This window comes from Pygocentrus nattereri, chromosome 2 (genome assembly GCF_015220715.1).
Source record: "Pygocentrus nattereri isolate fPygNat1 chromosome 2, fPygNat1.pri, whole genome shotgun sequence".
In the NCBI taxonomy this organism is placed as follows: Eukaryota; Metazoa; Chordata; class Actinopteri; order Characiformes; family Serrasalmidae; genus Pygocentrus; species Pygocentrus nattereri.
In genome coordinates this window covers 40406627-40427778 of record NC_051212.1, presented here as the reverse complement: position 1 = coordinate 40427778, position 21152 = coordinate 40406627, and the positions used below count along the sequence as shown (strand labels likewise).

Genomic DNA, 21152 nt, shown 5'->3' with positions numbered 1-21152 from the left:
AGTTTGTTAGTCAACCTCTAGCTCTTCATCAGTGATTAGTTTCTGACCAGAGAATCACTTTTGGTTCTAAATTTCTTTGAATTGCAGAGTATTCTCAACCCAGCAGTGACATTGATTTGTACAATATCCTTTAACATAACCGTGCCTGATATACTCAAAATATTTGTTTCCACATTCTACTGAATGTCACAGAAAGGCTAAATCGCACTTTTAACTGTGTCTACCAGGGGCTAAACTGGGAGCCGTGGAAGGGCCACCTCACTTCACTCGACTTCTCTGAGATAAAGATCCGTCCTGCAGGACGAAATAAGAGGTCACTCAAGAGGATGGTATCTGCCTATTGATAGTCACGCAATGAAGCAAAAATGGAACCCAACCGAAGTGTTGAATTAAAAGCATCATGTAGGATCTCATTCCAAAACACCTCTTTTTCATATTTAGTTGGGAAGTGGTCTGTATTTCTTATAAGGAAATTGACTCTCTATGCTGCAATTTCAGATACTGTGTACCTGTATAGCTTTAGCACATAAAAACAAAAGCCTAATTAAAAAAAGAGTGAATTTGTTTAAAGGCTCATTAAATTGAGTATATCCCAATTATCATTTAATAAAGTGATCTGCTTTGACATCTTGTACAGTATAGCATCAACCACTAAACCATAGGTTGTTTTTTTTACATTTAAAGATAAATGTGTCATTTTGAAAGAAAAAAGTCACAGTGATTAATTTGTGATACATGGCACCTGTATCATGTAAATTAACTATGCATATCATAGTTTCATTCTGTCACCATTTCTTTTTATTTGACTGTTTTCCAAGTCTCTGAAATAACATTTTGTACTTTTTTTAGCAAGGTAAATAGTGCTATGACAACAGTAGATGCCAAAAGTTAGACTGGCACAAAATGTTGTACAAAATGTATTACACTCATAATATTCTGGAATATGTGCTCTGGATGTCTTCTGTATTTGTGCTAAAATTGTAATACCCATTAGTGTCACTTACAGAAATAAAGGTCCTTGAAATTAAACATACAGGTTTGTCATACAGTGCCCTCCACAAATATTGGCACCCTTTGTAAACCTAAGTAAAACATGCTGTAAAAACATTCTTTATTGCTTATCCTTTAATGAGCTTTCATTCAAAATATTCATATAAATGTAACCTTTATCTCAAGTACAATGATTGTTTAAAACAAATCTTAACAGGAAATAATTTTTCTCAGATCTCCTCCCAAGTATTCCACAATTATTAGCACCCCTTATTTTAATACTTTGTGAGGTAAGACCAAAATGGTAAGTAATTAAGAATATTTTTGTGCTCATTTTGCTCCTTTTGCTATTTCACTAGATTAGGGGCCTATAATGCATATATTTTAATACCTATCTTAGTATCAGAATTGGCTTATTTCATGCTGATTTGCAAGACCCTGTGCATCTTTTGCTCGCAACTGAGAAGGTGACTATTTTTTGCTCCAAAATGAAGTCCTTTAGGCAGTATGCTATTATTACAAATGAGGAAACATCTGTCCTGAAGAGGAACAGACTTTGAGAAGTGAAAGCGGTGTACCAGCAAGACTTTTCTAATCCATGCATGAGACCAGAGCTTCTGCACATGAGCCTGCACAAGTTCACCATGCCACTGCCAAGTGTCAACTAGAAGTGTCAATATAATCAAATCCAACATCATTGTTCCAACATTTAGTATAAAGCTTTCCCAAAAGAGTAGAGGAAGTCCCTTTTTAATCACACTGTGCAAGATGAACAGTGGCTACAAGCTGATTAACTTAAACAAGCTTCTGATGAGAAGATCAAAACCTCTGGGGAGTTATCTGAATGTGCTTCTAAGAAAGGGGTAGGACACAAATTAAATTAGAATTGTGACCTAGATTGTCAGTGTGGGCTCAGGCTTTTGGACCCTGTAAAATACATTCACGTAAGTGTGTGTGCATGTGTGTGTGCGTGTGTATGTGTGTGTGTGTGTGTGTGTGTGTGTGTGTGCCCATTTTGAATTTGATGCCAGCAACATGTTTAAAAAAAAGCTGTGACAGAGTTAATTGGTAAAGATCAGTGACATGATTGTCTATGAAAAGAACAGAGAAACTGAGTCATTCAGAAGTAAAGATAGGGAGGGGTTCACCACCACTCTGTGAAAGACTACACAGGCAAATAGTGCAACAATTCAAGAATAACATTTATTAAAACAAACGTAGGGATTTCATGATTACTGTACATGGTATCATTAAAAGATACAGAGAATCTGGAGAAATACACAATGGACAAGGCCAAAAAACAATATTGGCTGACTATGATCTTCGCGTTCTCAGGTGGCACTGTATTAAACCAGACACAATAGCGGAAATCACTGAAAGGGCTCAGGCACACTTCTCAAAACCATTGACTGTGAACACAGTTTGTCGCTGCATCCATCGCTGCATGCTAGTTAAAACTCTACCACACAAAGAAAAAATGTATATAAACACAATCCAGAAATGCCACCACCTCTAGGCCCATGCACATTTGCTATGGACTGAAGAGAAGTGGAAAAGTGTCCTTTGGTCTGACACATCAAAATTTGAAATTCTTTTTGGAAATCATTGACACCGCATCCTCTGGGCACACAGTTCAAAGCCAGCATCTGTGATGGTATGGGAGTGCATTAGTGGACATGACATGGGTGACTTGCACATCAGTGAAGGCACCATTAATGCTGAATGTTACATACATACCAGGTGACACCTTTTTCAGAGAAGGTCTTACTTATTTCAACAAGAAAATGCCAAAGAACATTCTGCATGTATTACAACAGTATGGCTCCATAGAAAAAGAGTTAAACTGGCCCTCCTGCAGTCCAGACCTGTCAACCACTGAAAATATTTGGCACATTCATTATGAAACAAAAAAATGTCAAAGGGGAACCATTCAGCAGCAGCTGAAATCCTATATCAAGCAAAAATGGGAAAACCTTTCCCTTTCAAATCTAAAGCAAATGGTCTGCTCAGTTCTCAAATACTTACAGAGGTAAGGTAACACATCAATAAACATGTCCTGGTCCCAACATTTTTTGAAACGTGTTATTGGCATAAAATTCAAAATGGGTATATATTTTTCAAAAAATAAAAACAATACAATTTCTAAGTTTAAACATTTGATATGTTGTATTTCTACTATTTTCAATTATGTGGGTTAAATGATTTGCACATGCGTTCTGTTTTATTTATGTTTTGTACAGTGTCCCAATTTTTTTAGAAAAGAGATTGTACAAACACTTAACATAGTCACAAAGTTGTTTAAACTTGAATAATGACCTAGGAATAGACAATTGCCTCTCTCACTCAGAACCAGCTCCAGGACTCTAGCTTGAAACTGGCACACTCAACAGAAACTGCTTTTATAACAGTGACTGAGAATGTCCATCCAGCAAGACCTGCCAAACTACCATTGGTTCTGATTCTTCTTGACTTCTCTGCAGCCTTTGCCATTGTCAACACCAAGATCCTCCTCTCTGTCTCTCCAACCTTGGCAGACAGATCTGCAGGGAAGTAGTTTGAGTCCTATCTGGAGTGGCCTTTTTCATCAGATAGCATGGAAAGGGTCCATATCTGCAGCATACAGGCTCTTGATCGGTATCCCACAAGGATTGGTGCTCGGTCCTGTTCTCTTTTCACTCTACATTTATTCTTTTGGTGATGTAATATCCTCTCATGGCTTTTCGTGCCACTGCTTTGCTGAAGACACCCATGAATGCTTTCTTCCCACCTTCGGATACTAAGGTTTCCAGTTGTCTCGGTATGTCCGACTGACATCTCTACATGGATGGCAGCTCACCACCTTAAGATCAGACCTAGCAAGACTGGAACTACTGGTCACCATGGTCTTGCCATCTCATTTGAGAACTCCTTGGTAATTTTGTCTGAAGCCACATAAAGGCTTAGTGTGATTCATATATGACTATATACATATATGCATATATGCTTATGCACCAAACAACAGGTCAGAGAATTCGGCCTTCTTGGAGCGAGTGGGCGGGGTTCTGGAAAGGGTCCTGCCTACAGACTCCAGTCTTAGAGACTTCAATGCTCATGTTGGCAATGACTGGGAGACCTGGAGAGTCGTGATTGGGAAGAACGGCCTACCCGATCTAAACCCGCTAAGCTTCAGATAAGCTTACAAACAGTGCGTAGAGAGCTTCATGGCATTGGTTTCCACAGCCATACAGCTGCATCCAAGTGCGTTTCTGGAAGAATGGTCAAAAATTCCCATAAACACACTCCTAAACCATGTGGAAAGCCTTACCAAAACAGTTGAAACTGTTATAGCTGCAAAAGGAGTCGACATCATATTAAACCCTATGGATTAAGAATGGGAGAGATATACATGTGAAGACAGACGAGCGAATACTTTTGGCAATATAGTGTATGTCAATGTTAATTCAATATATATCAATGCTCCCTCCATATATACCAATCTTTGTTCTACTAAGATATATTGAATGAACATTGATATATATTGAACGGTCCTTGATATACATGGATCAAACATTGAAATATTGAGATGAAGGTAAGGCAAATGTTTAATACAGACTAGAGTGTATAAATATATATATATATATATATATATATATATATATATATATATATATATATATATATATATATACATACATATATGTCCGGTTTGGCTTGCCATAATATATACTTATGTACATCTATCTATCTATCTATCTATCTATCTATCTATCTATCTATCTATCTATCTATCTATCTATCTATCTATCTATCTATCGCTGCTGTCAGAAGAAAATACCTGTTGGCCTTTACATTCTGTGTAAATTTCATGATGAATAGACCAAAAGAAATGGCCCAAAATGACTTGGAAAAAAGTCTGGTTCCATTGACTTTCATTAAAAGTAGAGTAAGTTTTTTCCTTCTTCTGTAAAGTTACCGTTTTGGAGATATATATATATCAATGCATGCATTTGTTTCGTTATATGTCTATGTGTCTAGCCTCCAGTCCCACATATCTAACTTTTCTCTCAGCAGTCTGGACTGAGTCACTCTTTTCACTAGGCTATGTCAATGTTTCCTCCCTTCCCTTCCTACAGTAGCATAAGCCAGAGCCAAGGTTGAACAAAGCCTTGTTTGTTTGGGTGGAGGGAGTCAGGGTGTGTTACACTTACAGCCCAGACCGCTCCATCATTCTGGTGCAAACCTCCCCCAGTCGTTCTCTTCTCTGGCCTTGGACCATTAATACAAAACTGTGGATATGAACAGTCTTTCTCCCTATGAAGTTATTTTTAAAGTTATGTGTTACATTGACCTTATAAATTACAGTTATTAAATTGATCATAAACATTTTAAATTGTGACAAGTGTAGTGCTTTAAATACACTTCATTGAAATTCAGTGACTTACGTGTGTAAGGGTGGTGTTATTGGCGAGTGTTCAACTCTTAATCAAGGATCAAGGACAGAGTTGGATTAAAATTTGGCTTTGACCCTTTTTCCAGACTGGAATACCATAACTGGCCAGACATCATTTTTCAGTGTACACTCACTGGTCACTTTATGTAGACTGAAATAAATTAGCACACTTTTTATCAGAAATAAATTATGTAGGCCAAAATAAATTTATGTACTTTCTTTACAGATATGGTTGCGGTTTAACATGTTATATACTTAATATCACCCAATAAATAAAAATTAAGGTAATTTTCTTTCCTTGTAAGGGTCATAGATGAATAGATGAACCATAAGGGCCCAAAGATGAATAAATTCCTAAAATTCCTTAATGTTACCAGCTGAGTTACTATTATGTTAATCAGTGGTTCTGGCCATTCTAAACAAACTGTTGTGGTAACCACCTTTAAACTTTACCCTCACTCTGAGGATGTTTATCTCAGTGCTAAATCTGCCCCTGAAATGAACCCAAAAACATCATCACTTACTGTCACTTACAGCAAAGGAGAGGATTCCCTTACGGCCACATGCTGCTGAACAGAAGAAGTTCAGGGAGTGACTTTATCAGGAAACCCTCCCCTACAGCCTGCATTTCTACAACTGTGGAAGCATTCACACAGATGTGGTGACTGGTAAGAACGGTTAAAGTTTCAAAACATACTGTCCATTCCCAATTCCATACAGTCCATACATAGCAACGAAGCTGCAAAAACAGGCCGTTTTGAATTCAGGGTCAATTTGAGATTCATTAATGTCCTGAAAACAAACTAGTTTTCACATGTCCACCAATGTCCACCCAAGTTCTGCCCATTCATGATTGAGTATTAGGAATGTTTCAGCCCAGACTACAGGGCAGCCTATTATAAAAGATGTCATTTACTTACAGTATATCAGTCTTAAAAGCACACCAACAAAGCAGGTTGTTTAAATCTAAGGGATAAACAGAGGTTGGAAAATGGTGTATAAATAAATTATAATTGTTTTTGGTCATACATCATACATGGACCTTAACTTCTTTTTAAATAATGCAACTTCTCATCCAAGGAAACCAAATTACTGTAATGCCATTGGGCTTAGGGTCCTTCCTCTTTGAGACAGAAAGTTTCTTTTGAGGCTTTGCAGGCCAATGCATACAGCAGCTTGGGTATAGGTATACTCTCATTAAGAAGAAAATCCTTTGTGGGGCCATTCTATTAAAAAAAACATTCTATAAAAATATCTTTATTTAATTTTTACAAAAACGATCAAATCATCACTTTCTGCATGCTTCAGCCAGTGTTAAGACAATGGAAAGGAAAAAAAAAACATATATAGAACATTCTTAATGATTCATATAACAAACTATGTAACATGTAACAAAAAGTATGGCTGTGTGTGTGTGTGTGTGTGTGTGTGTGTGTGTCTGAGTAAGTGATGGTAGGAATGCATGTTTTATTTTATTTTATCTTGTTATATTTTATATTTATTTTGTCTTATTCTCTACATGTGAATGTATGTCTGTGAGCTCCAAAACCAAATTCCTTGTATGTGTAGCATGCCTGGCCAATAAAACTTGATTCTGATTCTGAAACATTTTCATGCAGAATTAGGTTGCACAAAGCTTTGCTATCACATAGACTGACACACTACATGACAGCTGATTGCCTCCTTGATCCTTTTGTACTTGAAGGAAAACTTGAAACATGGAAGTTTCAAACTACCTGCTGCTGATCTGTCAACAGTTTAACCATGGTTAAGTATGGAAATATACAAAGGGCAAAAATGGAAGGAAAGATGGGTGAGACGTATGATTGACATCTGAATAAAAGTCTTCAGTGTTGAAGCAGCTGTATAACTGGTATGATGCTTCATATTTACAGCTGAGGAAGAAAGTTTTTTTTTTTTTTTACCATTGTTAGCCAATTAAACTCTGGCTACACACAGCCTTTTTCTCAAATAATTTATTTTACATTCCTTTAAGTTTCAAGTATTAACCCAATAGGTGTGAGGTACAAACTACAAACTACTAAATAATTATTAGCATTTTAATCAAATATACTACGTAATTATTTTGGGTAATATGATGGTAAGTTCCAAGACAGTTAAACTAAATTACTGGCCACTGAACTGGCCATAAGATATTAACTGGGTTAATGTCTGATACAAAGTATATAATATAATCATTTTGCATAAAATAATAATACCTAGACAGTCTCAATAAATTATTCTGAAAAACTGACAAAGGACAAAGTAATTACGGTATCCTTTTTACTCCAAACAATGATCCAGTTATGAGATATTGTACTCTGTCCTTTAGTTGCTTGGTAGCTAGAAGAGGGGCATTTCAGTTTAAATTGGATGGACTGCCTGGGTGTTTATTATCATTTTAACCTAAATAATTTCATAGTACTTTGGAGTTTGTACCACGCACTTAATCAATATCTAGAATCTGTTACATATTTCAGTGTAATTTATTTAGACTGTTTTGGAACTAACGATCAGTTTTACTGAAAAAATACATAGTACTTTGAATTTTGTACCTCACATTTACCTAAGGGACTGTAAACAAAAGTGTTAACCCTTTTTGTGTATAAAATCCACTTTATGTTTTACAAAATCAATTGCATTTATCTGAATATATCTGAACATTTTCAATCGTGGCAAATAAAGTGCCTTAAAGACATCAGTTAGCCACATTCTCAGTTGGCTGTGGGAGGGCTAGGAGATTATTATGGTTGAGTGTAATTGTGTATAACTCTCAACTACTCATGTGAATATGAATGCTCAAGATGTTAAATGGCATTTTTGCAAAGCTGTTTAGAAGTTGCTATTGATAACGTTTGTAAATAAACCCAAAGACATCAACTGTGTTAAAGGCTCTCTAATAGTATGAAGAGGTGATATTGTCTCTATTCACTGTGTAGAGCATACCACTCTGCTGATATATTGATATATAACATAGCATGGATGGAAATATCTACATATTTCAACTGTTAAGTTATGAAGTCATTCAGAGTGGTTTGATGGTCATCGTAGAGAAAAGTAATGACTCTTTACAATCGTTGTGAATGGAACCAGGGAGCCAGGATATCTACAATGCAAAAACAGCCATTTTATTTACTATTAAAATTTTTCAGTTTTCAGTTTTTGCATGTACCATTGATAGTTAAATATCAATAAATCTAAAAAAATGTTTTTTCTTAGGAAATGATTTTTTCTTAAAACACCCTTGTTAAACCACCATACCATAAAAGGATTTTACAAAATACAAATGTCCAAATACAAAAGGCCAAAATCTCCTATCATAAAACAACGTCATCAGTTAATGTATTTCATGTAATATGTGTTAGTGAGATAGCTGTTAGAATCATTAAATGGTTCAAATGATTCATATAATAAACTGTTTCAAATAGCAAACTGTTTTCTATCACTACAACTATGAATAATTTTGACTTAATAAGTTGCTCTACGATGGAGCATTTTATATCAAACCACTCTGAACGACTCATGTAATTATGCTGAAAAATAATCAGTAGCATTTTATGGAAATTCTCAGCAGTGTTATGCTTAGAAATCGGAATGGGAAATCCATTTGTCATGAGTTGGTATACACACACACACAATGCTACCCTACACCATTGCTCAATCTAAACTCAATTTAATTCCCTTCCAAAGTCCTTTGAGACAAATTGAACTGGATTCCCTTTTTCAGTCAAATCAAAGTCAATCATTATAGCACAATCCTTAATATCCCTCCCATGTACCTTGCTGTAAAACAGGGCCTAGATATAAATAAATGTCCAGTCTTTGCTTTAGTGCAGAGTGCTGCCTACTAGCTACACTATAGTGAGAGCCACTCTGTCTGGAGTCATGGGGTCAGTCTTGACTGAAATCCACAAGTCCTCTTCTGTCTGGCCACCATTCTTCTTCTTGTTCTTTTTCTTCTTCTTATTTTCCACTAGGGCACTTGTGACTGTGGTACCATCTCTTCGGCAACAGCATGAGCAACCATCAGCGCCTCGACAGAAACAGCAGTGGCAGCAAACTATCAGGGAGGTGAAGAAAACAACCAAAGGAAGAGTGAGCAGCACCATAAGACACACCGTGTTATAGATACCCTCATTGTGCTTGGCAGTCGCAAGCCGCCACAAGTCATTAAAAAACTCAGTGATTTGCGCCATCATGGTACAAGCTGGGTCAAGGAAGTCCCTCCACTCCCTCGAGAGTTCATCCACAGATTAAACACAAAATATCCTTTGTAGCAAATGGCCAGTCTGATGACTAGAAGGTGATTAAAGTCTTGAGTGCCCCACTTGTTAAGGAGGAAGAGGGATCCCTATCAGGATATCTCAACTACGGTCTTCCAAGCCAAGTCTAACTATGCTTGTAAACTATCTTGCTCAGTTCAATTCCTCTGATGTAAGGGAACATTCAGTCCTGAGGAAACAACAGATACAAGCAAGGGCTGAGGTTGAGGGCTGGAGAGTAGCTGGATTCTTGATTGTTTGTGGTAAAAGTCTGTTGAGCAGAAGAAGTCATGATTTTGCCACTTCTCAGGTGATTTTGACTTTGGTCTTCCAGGCCAGGCCTAACCTTTCTTATACAATCCCTTGCTCAATTCCAGACTGCTTTGCTTTGCTCCTTTGAGGGAAACATTCTATCCTGAAGAAACATTTAACAGCTTCTACTGGACATGGTTTGAAGAGTGGCAGATCCTCACAGGCTTAATCCAAAAATGTGCATCCTCAGACTCTTACAAGGGATTGTCCACAGTCCTGAAGACTTGTTTATAGAATTTGTTTATAAAGGTCTGCCTCTGAAATTCAGGGGTTTTTGATGATTCTTATCTTGCCATGGGAAGAACAGCTGAGAAAGTATATTTACATGCTTTGCATCCCACTTGGTATTGCTTCATCTGGAGGCTCCATGTCTATTTGAGTGCCTCCTGCTTTGACTCTTACTGAAGTGATGGAATGGGGACATTTCTGCAGAGGAAGAGGGAGAGAGAGAGAGAGAGAGAGAGAGAGAGAGAGAGAGAGAGAGAGAGAGCAGAAGGTGAGCTGGGTGAACTACAGTTTTCCTGATGTCTTCCTCCCTCAGTTTAGCTTCTTATTTAGTCTGACTCATTAAAGTTGCAGGAGGTAGTCCTGACTCGGCTGTCTGAATGCTTTGAAAGGGAGGTTAAGCAGGCTAGACCCCTCTAAAACAATACATTAATAAGGAGGCATGAATGGTAATTGAGAGATTGTCATGAGCTGTGGTTTATTCTACTAATGAAGTGATGGAAGGTCATAATATTGCAATGTCTGGTGGGGGGGGGTCCTCAAAAGGAGAGATTACATGTTCAAAATTTTCTGGAAAGTTAGTGACAACTTTCTCACAAAATGTATTCATTTAACATTTTTTTTTCCTCAGTTGAGACTGGTGTATATGTTGTAGGCCCTACAGAGCCTATGCTGAGATAACCCAACTTCCTGCCTTCCATTTCAAAACAGGAAACCACTCAGCATCTCTGAAATCTTTACACTTCTAAACTAGCTTTTTGGGCTTTAGAACTTTTTACAAATGCTATCATCTTGAACGTATTCCAAAGACCGTTGCAAATGCTTTTCATATCAACTGCATATGTAATCCATATATTTAATGTTTTTCATCAAATTTCATCTATTTATCTGCTCTTGACAATAACACATTTAAGAAATGTCATTTGCTATACTGTTTAATTTGTATAATTGATTGTCATATAAGACTTATACTTCTGTATGACAAGTTGGGTCTAACGTGGTCATTGAATGAAGGCTTCTACAAAGGAATTTTCCATTCTTTTGCAATGCTCATTTGAGCTACTCATGAATGGTAAACAGGAAAACTCTATGAACTACGCACAAAGCCAGGATGGGCCTTAGAAATGCACTCATAACATTTGCAACATACATACTCTCAAAGCTATTTGAAGAACTTTGCATCTGTGCTTCCCAGTCAACATTCCAGCCGTTTTTGTTTTCTTCAATTCAATTTATGTGAACTGTCTAGAAAACGAAACAGTCGTTTAGCGTTTGCAGCACAACCACTATTGCAACATTATCTTCATACAGCTAAAAAGAAAACATTGTCTCAGAGTATTACATTTCTTTCCTTTGACCTGTGAGAGTAGGTGTCTAATCACTGATGTCAAAAGCTTATTGTCTCACCCTCACTTAGTTTTAAGCCCATCTGCATACATCTGTTCAGGACTGTGCAAGCCAAAATGACTAGCCTCATTCAGAAACATTTACCTCATCTGCTGCTATTAAACCTATTAAGGCAATATTTGCACAAAGGAAAAGGCCTCTTAAGTGGGCTTAAACCAACAACTGCCAACTGCTCTCAGTCCCTGGTTTACATTTGTAATGATTTACTACTCATGACTTTCTATTCTGGTATCAGTCTGGTACCAAAAAAACAAAAAAAAAACCAAAAAAAAAACAAGAGTGTAGTTTGCATTAAAATGTAAATATAAACAATCCTACCATTATATCATCTGCCCAAATGTTAACAGTTACTCTAAAGTAAGAATATACCTCTTTTTTTTATACCATTTGCCAGATAAGTTAAGAAAAATATGTTTCTCACCAGTGTTCACAGGTAAGCCATGCCACTTTTGTCAGTTAAAGCAAAGAGAATGCGAGCTATGCCGTGACTCTGCCTGATGCAACAGTTGTAGACCGTAACAATCATCCATCATTTCCCAGGAAGCCCCAGTACCATCAAACACCATCAAAGCTCTGACCTTATGGGTTCTGTACAGAGAACATCTGGAGGTCTTCTATGTCTTCACATAGCCCTCAAACAGACACCACTTATAGTTCCTTCTTCATCCACGTCTTTACCTGACAGGGTTAAGTCCTGAGTGGGCAGATCTGTTGCCTTTGGCAGGCCACTGGGTGGGAGAAAATGCTCTGTGGCTAACTTGCACTCTCTCCTTTTGCCTCACACGCTTGCATTCTTTTGGGCACATTATACGCTCAGCTTGCTGTGATGTCACAGGAAAAGAGAGGGAGGGGTGAAGAAGCTAAGACTGTGGAACTGTGTGAAGGCTCACAGCCTACAACCATGAACCTGTTATACTAAATCTACACAGAAACAGACCTGCCTGTTTGCAGCCTTGTATGCTAGATAAAGAGTAAAAAGAAACTGAAGGAAGTAAAACAGAAAAGCTGTCAAATTTGTAAACAGCCACCTGGGTAACCTCAAACCATTTCCATTGAAATATTACTGATAAGCCACCTCAACCACTGTAACCCACTTTAATAGTGCATTAGTACAATTGAAAGGTCACATGATTCACAAATTATATGAATATCCAGTCACAAAGAAATTCATTTAGCCTTCTTATGGTGACACTGAATAAAATGTCATTATCTACAATGGTATAAAGGTCATGGCAGAAATGAATTTCACTGGAAAATAATTTTGTGTTTGACTTTAATATGAAGTGAATGATTATTTAATCTAATTACTTAGTCAATTTAACTCTGAGTCAACAGAGGGACAGTTTCCACTTGTTCCTAATTACATATGTTCTAATAACTGCGTACCCTGGGAACTTCGCTAGAAATTATTTCCTTGTAGATCCCCCTTACTGGTGCACCATCAGTGACAACATCCTTGGTGATGCTGTCCAAATTGTGTCAAAACAGTCAAAGGTTAGCATTTCAACCATAGGACTAAATAATACAGCAGGGAAAATTTGTTTGATGTTTTGATAGATTTAGTTATGAAAGATCACTGTCACTGTCATACTTCTGTGTTTACTGGCAATAGTCAAAAGAACCAAAAGCTAGAATATCTGTAAAAATGCCTAAACAAACAAATGAAGAAAAAAAAACACTAATAATTTCAGTGAAATAAAACTCAAAAAGGCTAAATAATATCAGTAATACTCCAATCAATGGAAGAACCCAAAGTATTTTTCAACTACGTTCTTAAAACTTATTTACTTGTATGGGCTATGCCAAACAGATCACAGCCATTCAAGTTTCCAACTGCATAATCCATGCCATGTCTTGCATTTGAGGTGCCAATGGGCATTATAACATCCTTCTCCCAACAAGAGAGAATGAGATGTATGCAACTGATTGGATGAAAAAAATCATGAAAAACCTGTCTAAACTTTTTCCTTAGCCCAATCCAACCAAATCCACCCAATTGACGGGAAACTAACCAATTCTCAATGGCAACATTGCATTAATTTGGTCTGTTGATATTTACATGCTTTTCAATGATCATGACATTGAGTAAACAGAAATAAGTATCAGCAGTAAAAACGCAGAACTGAAAGTGTGTTCAGTGGAGCACATTAGGGTGTGTCGGTAGTAACAAATGAAACTAAAAACTAAAGCCAAATGATTCAAGGTGCTAGCTTTACCAACGATGTTGAAAAGGCACCCCTAGAAATACTGCTGACTTTACAATGATGGTAAAACTAGCCTCGTGGGTAGGTTATACTTAGGTCAGATACAGTTCTATCTATGCTATAGTGTGATTTCGCAAATATGTAACCAACCTAAAGGAAGTGAAACCTTAATTCAGATTGCTGTGATGAACTGAACTTTTATACTTAACAGATGGGTGACTGTTGACCTTTGGGTGTGGGAGAATCTAGCATTGAACCCTGAATCTAATGCTGGTATACTCTCCAAAGACTCCATTTTAGCTCTTACATAGCCATATGGCATGTACAAACTATTACTTTGTTTCAGCAAAATGGGGCAAGCAGACTTCACAGAAGTCGCCTCCTTGCCAGCTTCTTTCTCTCCATGCTGTTCTCTAGGCTGATTGGATCCTGGAGGGGGTAGGCAGCATATTGCCTGTCTCAAAGGCATTGTGCATGTCTCATGAACATGATGGAGCTTGGTTTATGAGCCACTCCCTAAATGAAAAATAAAGCATCGTTGCTCTGACAGAGTCTTCAGAGAAGCCAAATATAGCGCAGGCTGTTGCTGACCAGTGGTAAAGCACAGTGGAGCCCATGAGTCAGGCTAATGAAATGTATCAGCTTAGTGCTATGAAAACAAGACAAACTGGAGATTACACTGTGCACTGCCATAAATGGGCCTATTCCCTTGCAGTACTAGGCCAAAAGTGATTCTGAAAGTGTATGTACATCTTTTGTTATTTCTTTATCTCTTTCACGGTTTGTAAAGTGTATAGTTTTGGATTATGTGACTGTGTCATACAACCCCATATCTAAAAAAGTTAAATAAAAACTAAATTCAATGATGTGCAAATCCATTATCCCTATATGCCATTGGAAATAGTACAACAACAGATCAAATGTTGAAACCATTTTGAATTTGATGCCAACAACACATTTCAAAAAAGTTGGGATGGGGACATTTCCCACTGTGTTTCATCACCTCTTCTTTTAACAACACTCTGTAAATGTTTGGGAACTGAAAAGACCAATTGCCGTAGTTTTAAAAGTCATACATTTTCCCGCTCTTGCTTAACATAGAATTTCTGCGGCTCAATAGTTCAGGAACTCATTTGTTATATTTTTCATTTCATAATGTGGCAAATGTTATCAGTGACAGGTCTGAACAGGCAGGTCAGTTTGGCACCTGGACTTTTTTAATTTGGAGCCATACATACATGCAGAATGTGGTTTGGCATTGTCTTGCTGAAATACGCAAGGCCTTTCCTGAAAAAGAAAATCATCAGTAGTGCATTCTAAATAGCAAAACTGATTTGTAGAACAAGTCATTAAAATGACAAACAACTGTATTGTTAATGTACAATACCAAAATTTTTATCATATTAGTAAATGAGATTAAATGCAGATAGAACTTTCTAATCCTAAAAACTCACTTTCTTCTTGTAATTATAAGGTTCTATCTGACAAAACATGAAAAGAAGCAGTGATTTTCAAAGATCACATGATTCAAAGATCATTGTTACACATAATTTGTTTTAAAAGATAAAATTAGTATTGTAGCAGAGTGTTTACATTATCAGAACATGAAATTTAATGCCTTTTATGGCAATTTTATGACATTTATTTTTATTAATATATTTATGACATTTATTTCTTGCTTTAAATCATCTTTTGCTAATTAAAAAAGCACTCCTGTTCACGTATAAAGATCAGTGCTAAATATTTTGTCCAATCCAGAGTTCAGTTTTAGGTAGAAATCATTAGTTTGATAATAAACTTTCATTTATTTATACAGAGACTAGTTATTCTACCAGCATATCAATGTAGCAGGTCAGTCTAAAAGCCGTGTGAGATTTTATTTTATATCAGAAATGCGACTCTAATGTGCAAAAATGTAATTAAGATGCGATCAATTCAAATGTTCACTATTTAATTACCTTTAATTACCTTAGGATTAATATTTGTCAAATTTAACACAGTAAGTTTTTAAAGAACTGAAAAAATGTTGCAAAACATTTCAAACAATGCAACAATTCAGTTTCCACTAACATTTAACAATTATTGTTTCATGAAAATTGTATAAAATACCTTTAAATAATAAAGGTGTCAGATTCTGCGCTCTGTAGCTTTGGCTCATTTATTTTCAACAAAACATAATACTGTTCATCCCCAAGCCACATGCTCCACAGGTTTGGCCCTTGTTAAGTCTGGTAAAGACCCATGGCTCCACTGCCCTTCCTGCTACCTACACCGCACTAGCCTGGAGAAAAAGAAATTATGTTTACCATGTCCGGGATCAGGGCCATCACAAGAATAAAAAGAGACAAAAAAGTTATTAGCATGGAACCACTGACTAGCTAATGGCTACATTAAAATCTAATGTTACATCATCTTTCTGCAGTCATTAATATTTTAATGCAGAGGTAACTGCTAGAATGGTCCTTCTTCAAAAACCCAAACCTTGTTTAATGTTTACCTCTTTACATTAGCATTAACTGAGAGACTAACATTAGCAAACTAGTTACCTGGCTAGCATGGTAGCTAACAATGAATAGAAAACCCCTCAGTAAGGTCTAAACTTATAAAAAATTCTTAACTTGCCTGTGATTTGTACTACTGTCCTTCATGAGATCATCAGTGAAATCCCCCATCTTGCATACAACTCAAAAAACACCTCACATTATGTTAAGAAGTCACATAATAAGAAAATGTGAATAGCTCAATTTTGACAAAAATGTCAGATAGAACCTTATAGATCCAAGGGGTCGATATGTTGATAAAAACATGTATCTATTGTTTAGCATTAATACTGCCTTCACAGATATGCCAGTCACCCATGCCATGTGCACTAACGCACCCCTATGACATCATGGGTACTGGTATTTGAACTGTGCACTGATAACAAGCTGAGTGGTCTTTAACCCTGAGGACACAAATACCAAAAAGAATTTCAAATGTTGATTTGTTGGACCACAGAACACTTTCCCACTTCCCCTCAGTCCATTTTAAATGGGCTTGGGTCAATCACTAAGTTTTTTAAGCATTGCACAACTTTATCAGCCTTTCATTGCCCCTGTCCCAACTTTTTAAATGTGTTGCTGACCTCAATTTCAAAATGGGCATTTATTTTTCAAATAGCAATACAAATTCTCAGTTTCAACATTTGATATGTTGTCCTTGAAGGGTTTTCAATTAAATATATGGTTAAAATGATTTGCATATCATTGACATTTTGTTTTTATTGATATTTTTCACAGATCCCAACTTATATGGAAATGTGGTTGTACATTGCATGCACATTTAAACATTTTAATTTATGGCTTATTATTCACCTAGCTCCCCAAAGACATTGAATGATGGAGCAAATGGAACACCCACATTGTAACTTAGGAATAAGAGCAGTGAAGGTGGCTCTTTGCTACAAAGTTTTGTTCCTTGTGCTGAGTGAGCAAGGAGAAGAAAGCTGTTTTTACATTCACAAACAACTTGCTGATTGTTTTGTCCAAAACATTCTCAATATCTCATAGTCTGCAGCAAAATGAAGGTATCTATTGTCTTGCTAATGTTAGATTAGCTAGGTATGCTAGCTAGCTAATGGTGTGCAATTTTTAACTAATGCTAGCTAGCCCACTGAGGAGCTTTTTTTTTTTTTTAGATATTGCTAGTTATTTCTAAGATTCTATATAAGTTGTCAAAAAAAAGAAAAACAGTTATCTAGAAAAGTTGAATTAGAGTAGCATGACATTGCTAAAAGCAAGAGTAGTTAAATTATAATTCTGTCTATACCTGGATTTATGAGAAAGATTTTATACTGAACTATTGCCCATGGTGTGTATCTGTACATCTTCTTAATGCTTCTTTTCCTTGGGAGAATATGAAAATAAAGATGGGACTTTCCCACCAAAATTTTGAATAACCTCACAGTCTGGCTTATTTTTGAGCTATTACCTCACTCAGTAAATAGATGGAGATGTTTGTGTTTAAAAGGGATATGTTTGAATAAGGTCTATATAATCAGTGCTAACACAAATATACAAAGTGTTTCAGCCAGCTGACAGGCCAGATACCAACCTGTAGGGGCAGTTAAGACTGGCAAAAATAAATGTGCTGAAGAAGATTATTTGAAAAGTTGAACAAAAGTTGGTTGCATGCATGCGAGAGTAATGAACTTATTCTTGGGTGCTGCCATTGTGGCAGTATTTTCAGTATCTCTTAGGAATGTAGAGAGTTTAACTATTCACACGTGCCATCCGTCTCCCCAGCTGTATTCACTTAAAAATGGCACTCTCCCTTTCTTCTGTGGGCAGAAAACACAACCTTTAATTTCCCCATTAGCTGGGAGGTGCCTGAATTGTATTCGAGCAAGCGAGCGAGAGAGAGAGAGAGAGAGATGGGGGGGGGGGGGGGGGGGGAAGAGTCCTATAAAAGCCCCATAAGAAGCCTGAAAGCCATTCAAATGCAAGACTTATTATGGGAGCATCTAGCCTAAAGGGGCTCTGTAGTGAGTTTGTACCGAATGCTGTGACATCAAAGGACAAAAAGGGCCAAACATACAACATGGTTTATGGAAGAATGTTGCCTGAGAGCATCAATTTCAGCATGGCAGGAGCTCCAAAAAGCCCCTGTTTTACAGATTGCCCTCTCGCTTCTGGCCATTGGAAAGCTCTCTTTCCCCCCCAAGTACTCTCTGCCCTACAAAAACCTTTGCACTATGTTCAAGAGAAAAGGAGCACAACTGAAACAGAAGTGCCGTCTTTATTTATTTAATTTTTAAAAAATTTGTGGGGATCCTTAAAATAAAATAACAAAACATGGTTTAATTTTCTACACCTTCACCACCCACTTATGCAGCCTGTCAAAACTAGACAACAAAGAACACTAGTTTTGACGGTGTTGTAATACAGTTGAACATAAAGTACACTGTTTACAGATGATTTTTATCATCGATGCACATTACTAATAGTCAATCAAAGTTATGCTGTTCAATACAAAATCATTTCAACCCCCAAAAAGATTGATATTCATCTTTGAAGGGGAAAAGCTAGACACATTTAATACAATTTTAATACAAATGTCTTTACCCAATCCAGGCTAACCTAGGTTTCAGTTGAATAAAACTGCAAATTAGCCATGACCTGCAAACTTTCCCACAACTTCTAAGGGAGGGCTGTTGTGTTATTGCATGAGAATGCAATACACCAACTGAATGAAGCCTACCTTCAGATGAAGATTGGTTATTGTTCTTATAATCTCCAACTGATATTGCAGTCCTTCTGATAAATCAGTAACACTGTTTATGGTAAAACAGCTCCTTTTGTTATAAGCTCTTTGGAGCCTAGTGTTTATAATGCCCATTAATGTCCTCTAGCCTTGTCCTCCAGCAGCCACTCAGTCTTGTCTTGTGGTGTCAGGAGCAATTAGCACTCAGTGCTCAGTGACTTATGCAGATCTAGGTGGCAAGCTCTGCCTTTTCACAACAAACTCACCTCAGAGCCGGAGTCACCTAGGGACACTGCACAACATTCAACGGGACCGAGGGGCATCGCCTCGGATAGACGTCAAGAATTCTGCGACAGAGACCAGTGTGGTACACTAGCAAGCCTCTTTAAAAGTGGTTTGGAAATAGTAAATGAAAAGAATGCACCTATCAAATACATTTTTCTTACAGATTTTTCTCATAAAAGCTTGCTAAGCTGATGAATGAAAGCTGCCAGGCATCAGACTAGTGTCGGGACCAAAGAGCTCCCTGTCCTCTGCTCCGAAGTTCCAGACGATGTGAAAAAACATTACTAATTAATTAAAGTCAAATCAAAGTTTTACTTTTAATTTAATCTGTTTTCTAATTTGAAAAGAGTAGCAAAGTAAAAGAATTGTAAAAGCGTTCTTGCAAAAGTTAAAGAAAAGTGAAAAATCAATCTTGCAAAAAAAAAAAAGTCAGATGAAAAGACCAAACTTCAGCCGCAGGTTCGGTTCGAAGGGAAGAAAAGACCCTCTTTATTAGTTCCGATGTGACAAGTTGGTGCCCTGAAAGCCAAAATATACAGACTCAAAAAGGACTTCAAAAACCATACATTTTATACCACTCTTGGACGAGCTCATCACCCCTCCCGGGGGTGAGATCATTGTCCTACCTTTTTTGATATATCCTGAAATCACCAATCAATAGAACTGTTTTTCTAGCTTTCTTAGGAACCTTTGTTTCCTATATTCTATTTAATTCCCTTATCCTGGCACATGAGGTCATCTTAACAAAGTGTTGGGTGCTCTCCTCATTAATTTTGATTGATGGGCTAGTTTCTACCAGTTCTTATCTATTTTGCTCACTAACGGCAGGCTTGTTTTCGCTGAATGGGCAACACTTCTCAAGGCCCCTAGGCCAGGTGCACTCACCGTTAAAGATTTCCTTTCATAACCTACACTATCTGCTCCTGGAGCGGAAAACCCATATTTGGAAGTTTTGGGCCTGCTGTTCTGGTCCCTGTCTGCCTGCCTCAGTTAAATGCTTATAGGACTGTCTGTCTCTGTTTTATGCTCATAACTCTGTCTTTAATCATTTCTAAGCTAATGATTATTATGATTATTAAGGCTAATCCGAAACAATAAAGAATGTCCACTCACCACAGCAAAAAAATAAAACAAACTAAAAACTGGCAGGGGGTAGGGTCTGGTAGCATAGCTAATGAGGGGTTGGGGTAGTTTAGTAGTTTTTTGTCCCATCTACAAAAGAGCATGGCCAGTGAGGTGAAATTAGTAGAAACCAACTTGATCCAATTTGTATCCCACTCACAAGCTCTCAGTAGCTTTCATTTACTAGTAATGAAGATATGATTTTTCTCTTTTGTATGGCAATAAGCCTTTAAAATTTCACTCAAAAATTTAGAATGGCTAATGAATGTAAAATAGGGGAAAGAGCTGATATTTACAAGCAGACATCAAAGAAAGGGCAGGAACTAACAAAATCCAAGCACCTTCATACCTAATTTTGGCTTGAAAGAATTTCTTTCTTTGCAAAAAAAGGTCAATAAAAATGTTTTGGTTAACTAAACCTCCAAAGGTGTTTCTATTCAAGACAGTCAGTTACAAAAAAAGAGGCAAAACAAATGTGTATTTAGAATATTTTATTAGTGAGTAGAAAATTTATTAAAAAAGGAATTATACAGCACATTTTAAGTCAAACTAGAGCTAAGTTGATCTGTCACATTAATATCCAAGGTTGCCAAACAGAATGCATTCAGCCTACTACAGAGACACATGTTCCAGATTCATCCATTTCCCACATCTTGTGTTTCTTCCTGGCATGCA

General features: G+C 37.0%; 2 protein-coding genes across 7 annotated transcripts in view; one reads left to right on the top strand and one right to left on the bottom strand.

Annotated features, from left to right (window-relative positions):
- The window catches only part of tnn (tenascin N), a 43172-nt gene extending 41859 nt beyond the window's left edge, over window positions 1-1313 (top strand). Inside the window, exon 17 of the mRNA XM_017710958.2 lies at window positions 228-1313. Coding sequence (XP_017566447.2) covers window positions 228-344 — 117 coding nt within the window. The 3' untranslated portion in view covers window positions 345-1313. The remainder of the gene's footprint in view (window positions 1-227) is intronic.
- Window positions 1314-6411: 5098 nt separating this feature from the next.
- LOC108435254 (uncharacterized protein KIAA0040) lies at window positions 6412-12432 on the bottom strand. 6 transcript variants are annotated; one of them, XM_017710966.2, is made up of 3 exons: window positions 12047-12424; window positions 11373-11463; window positions 6412-10419 (listed from the first exon to the last, which is right to left on the bottom strand). In XM_017710966.2, exon 3 carries the CDS (start codon window positions 9616-9618, stop codon window positions 9271-9273), a length of 348 nt encoding a protein of 115 aa, XP_017566455.1. In that variant the 5' UTR covers window positions 9619-10419; window positions 11373-11463; window positions 12047-12424; the 3' UTR covers window positions 6412-9270. The 6 variants fall into 6 exon arrangements, with proteins under 6 accessions (XP_017566455.1, XP_017566457.1, XP_037390390.1 ...); XM_017710968.2 differs by having other exon boundaries at window positions 12204-12424; XM_037534493.1 differs by having other exon boundaries at window positions 12304-12417.
- Between the last annotated feature and the right edge of the window lie 8720 nt (window positions 12433-21152).

What these genes read in the sequence shown, in the direction of transcription:
- LOC108435254 (XM_017710970.2), bottom strand. Translation starts at nt 9,618, where the DNA reads ATGATGGCGCAAATCACTGAGTTTTTTAATGACTTGTGGCGGCTTGCG.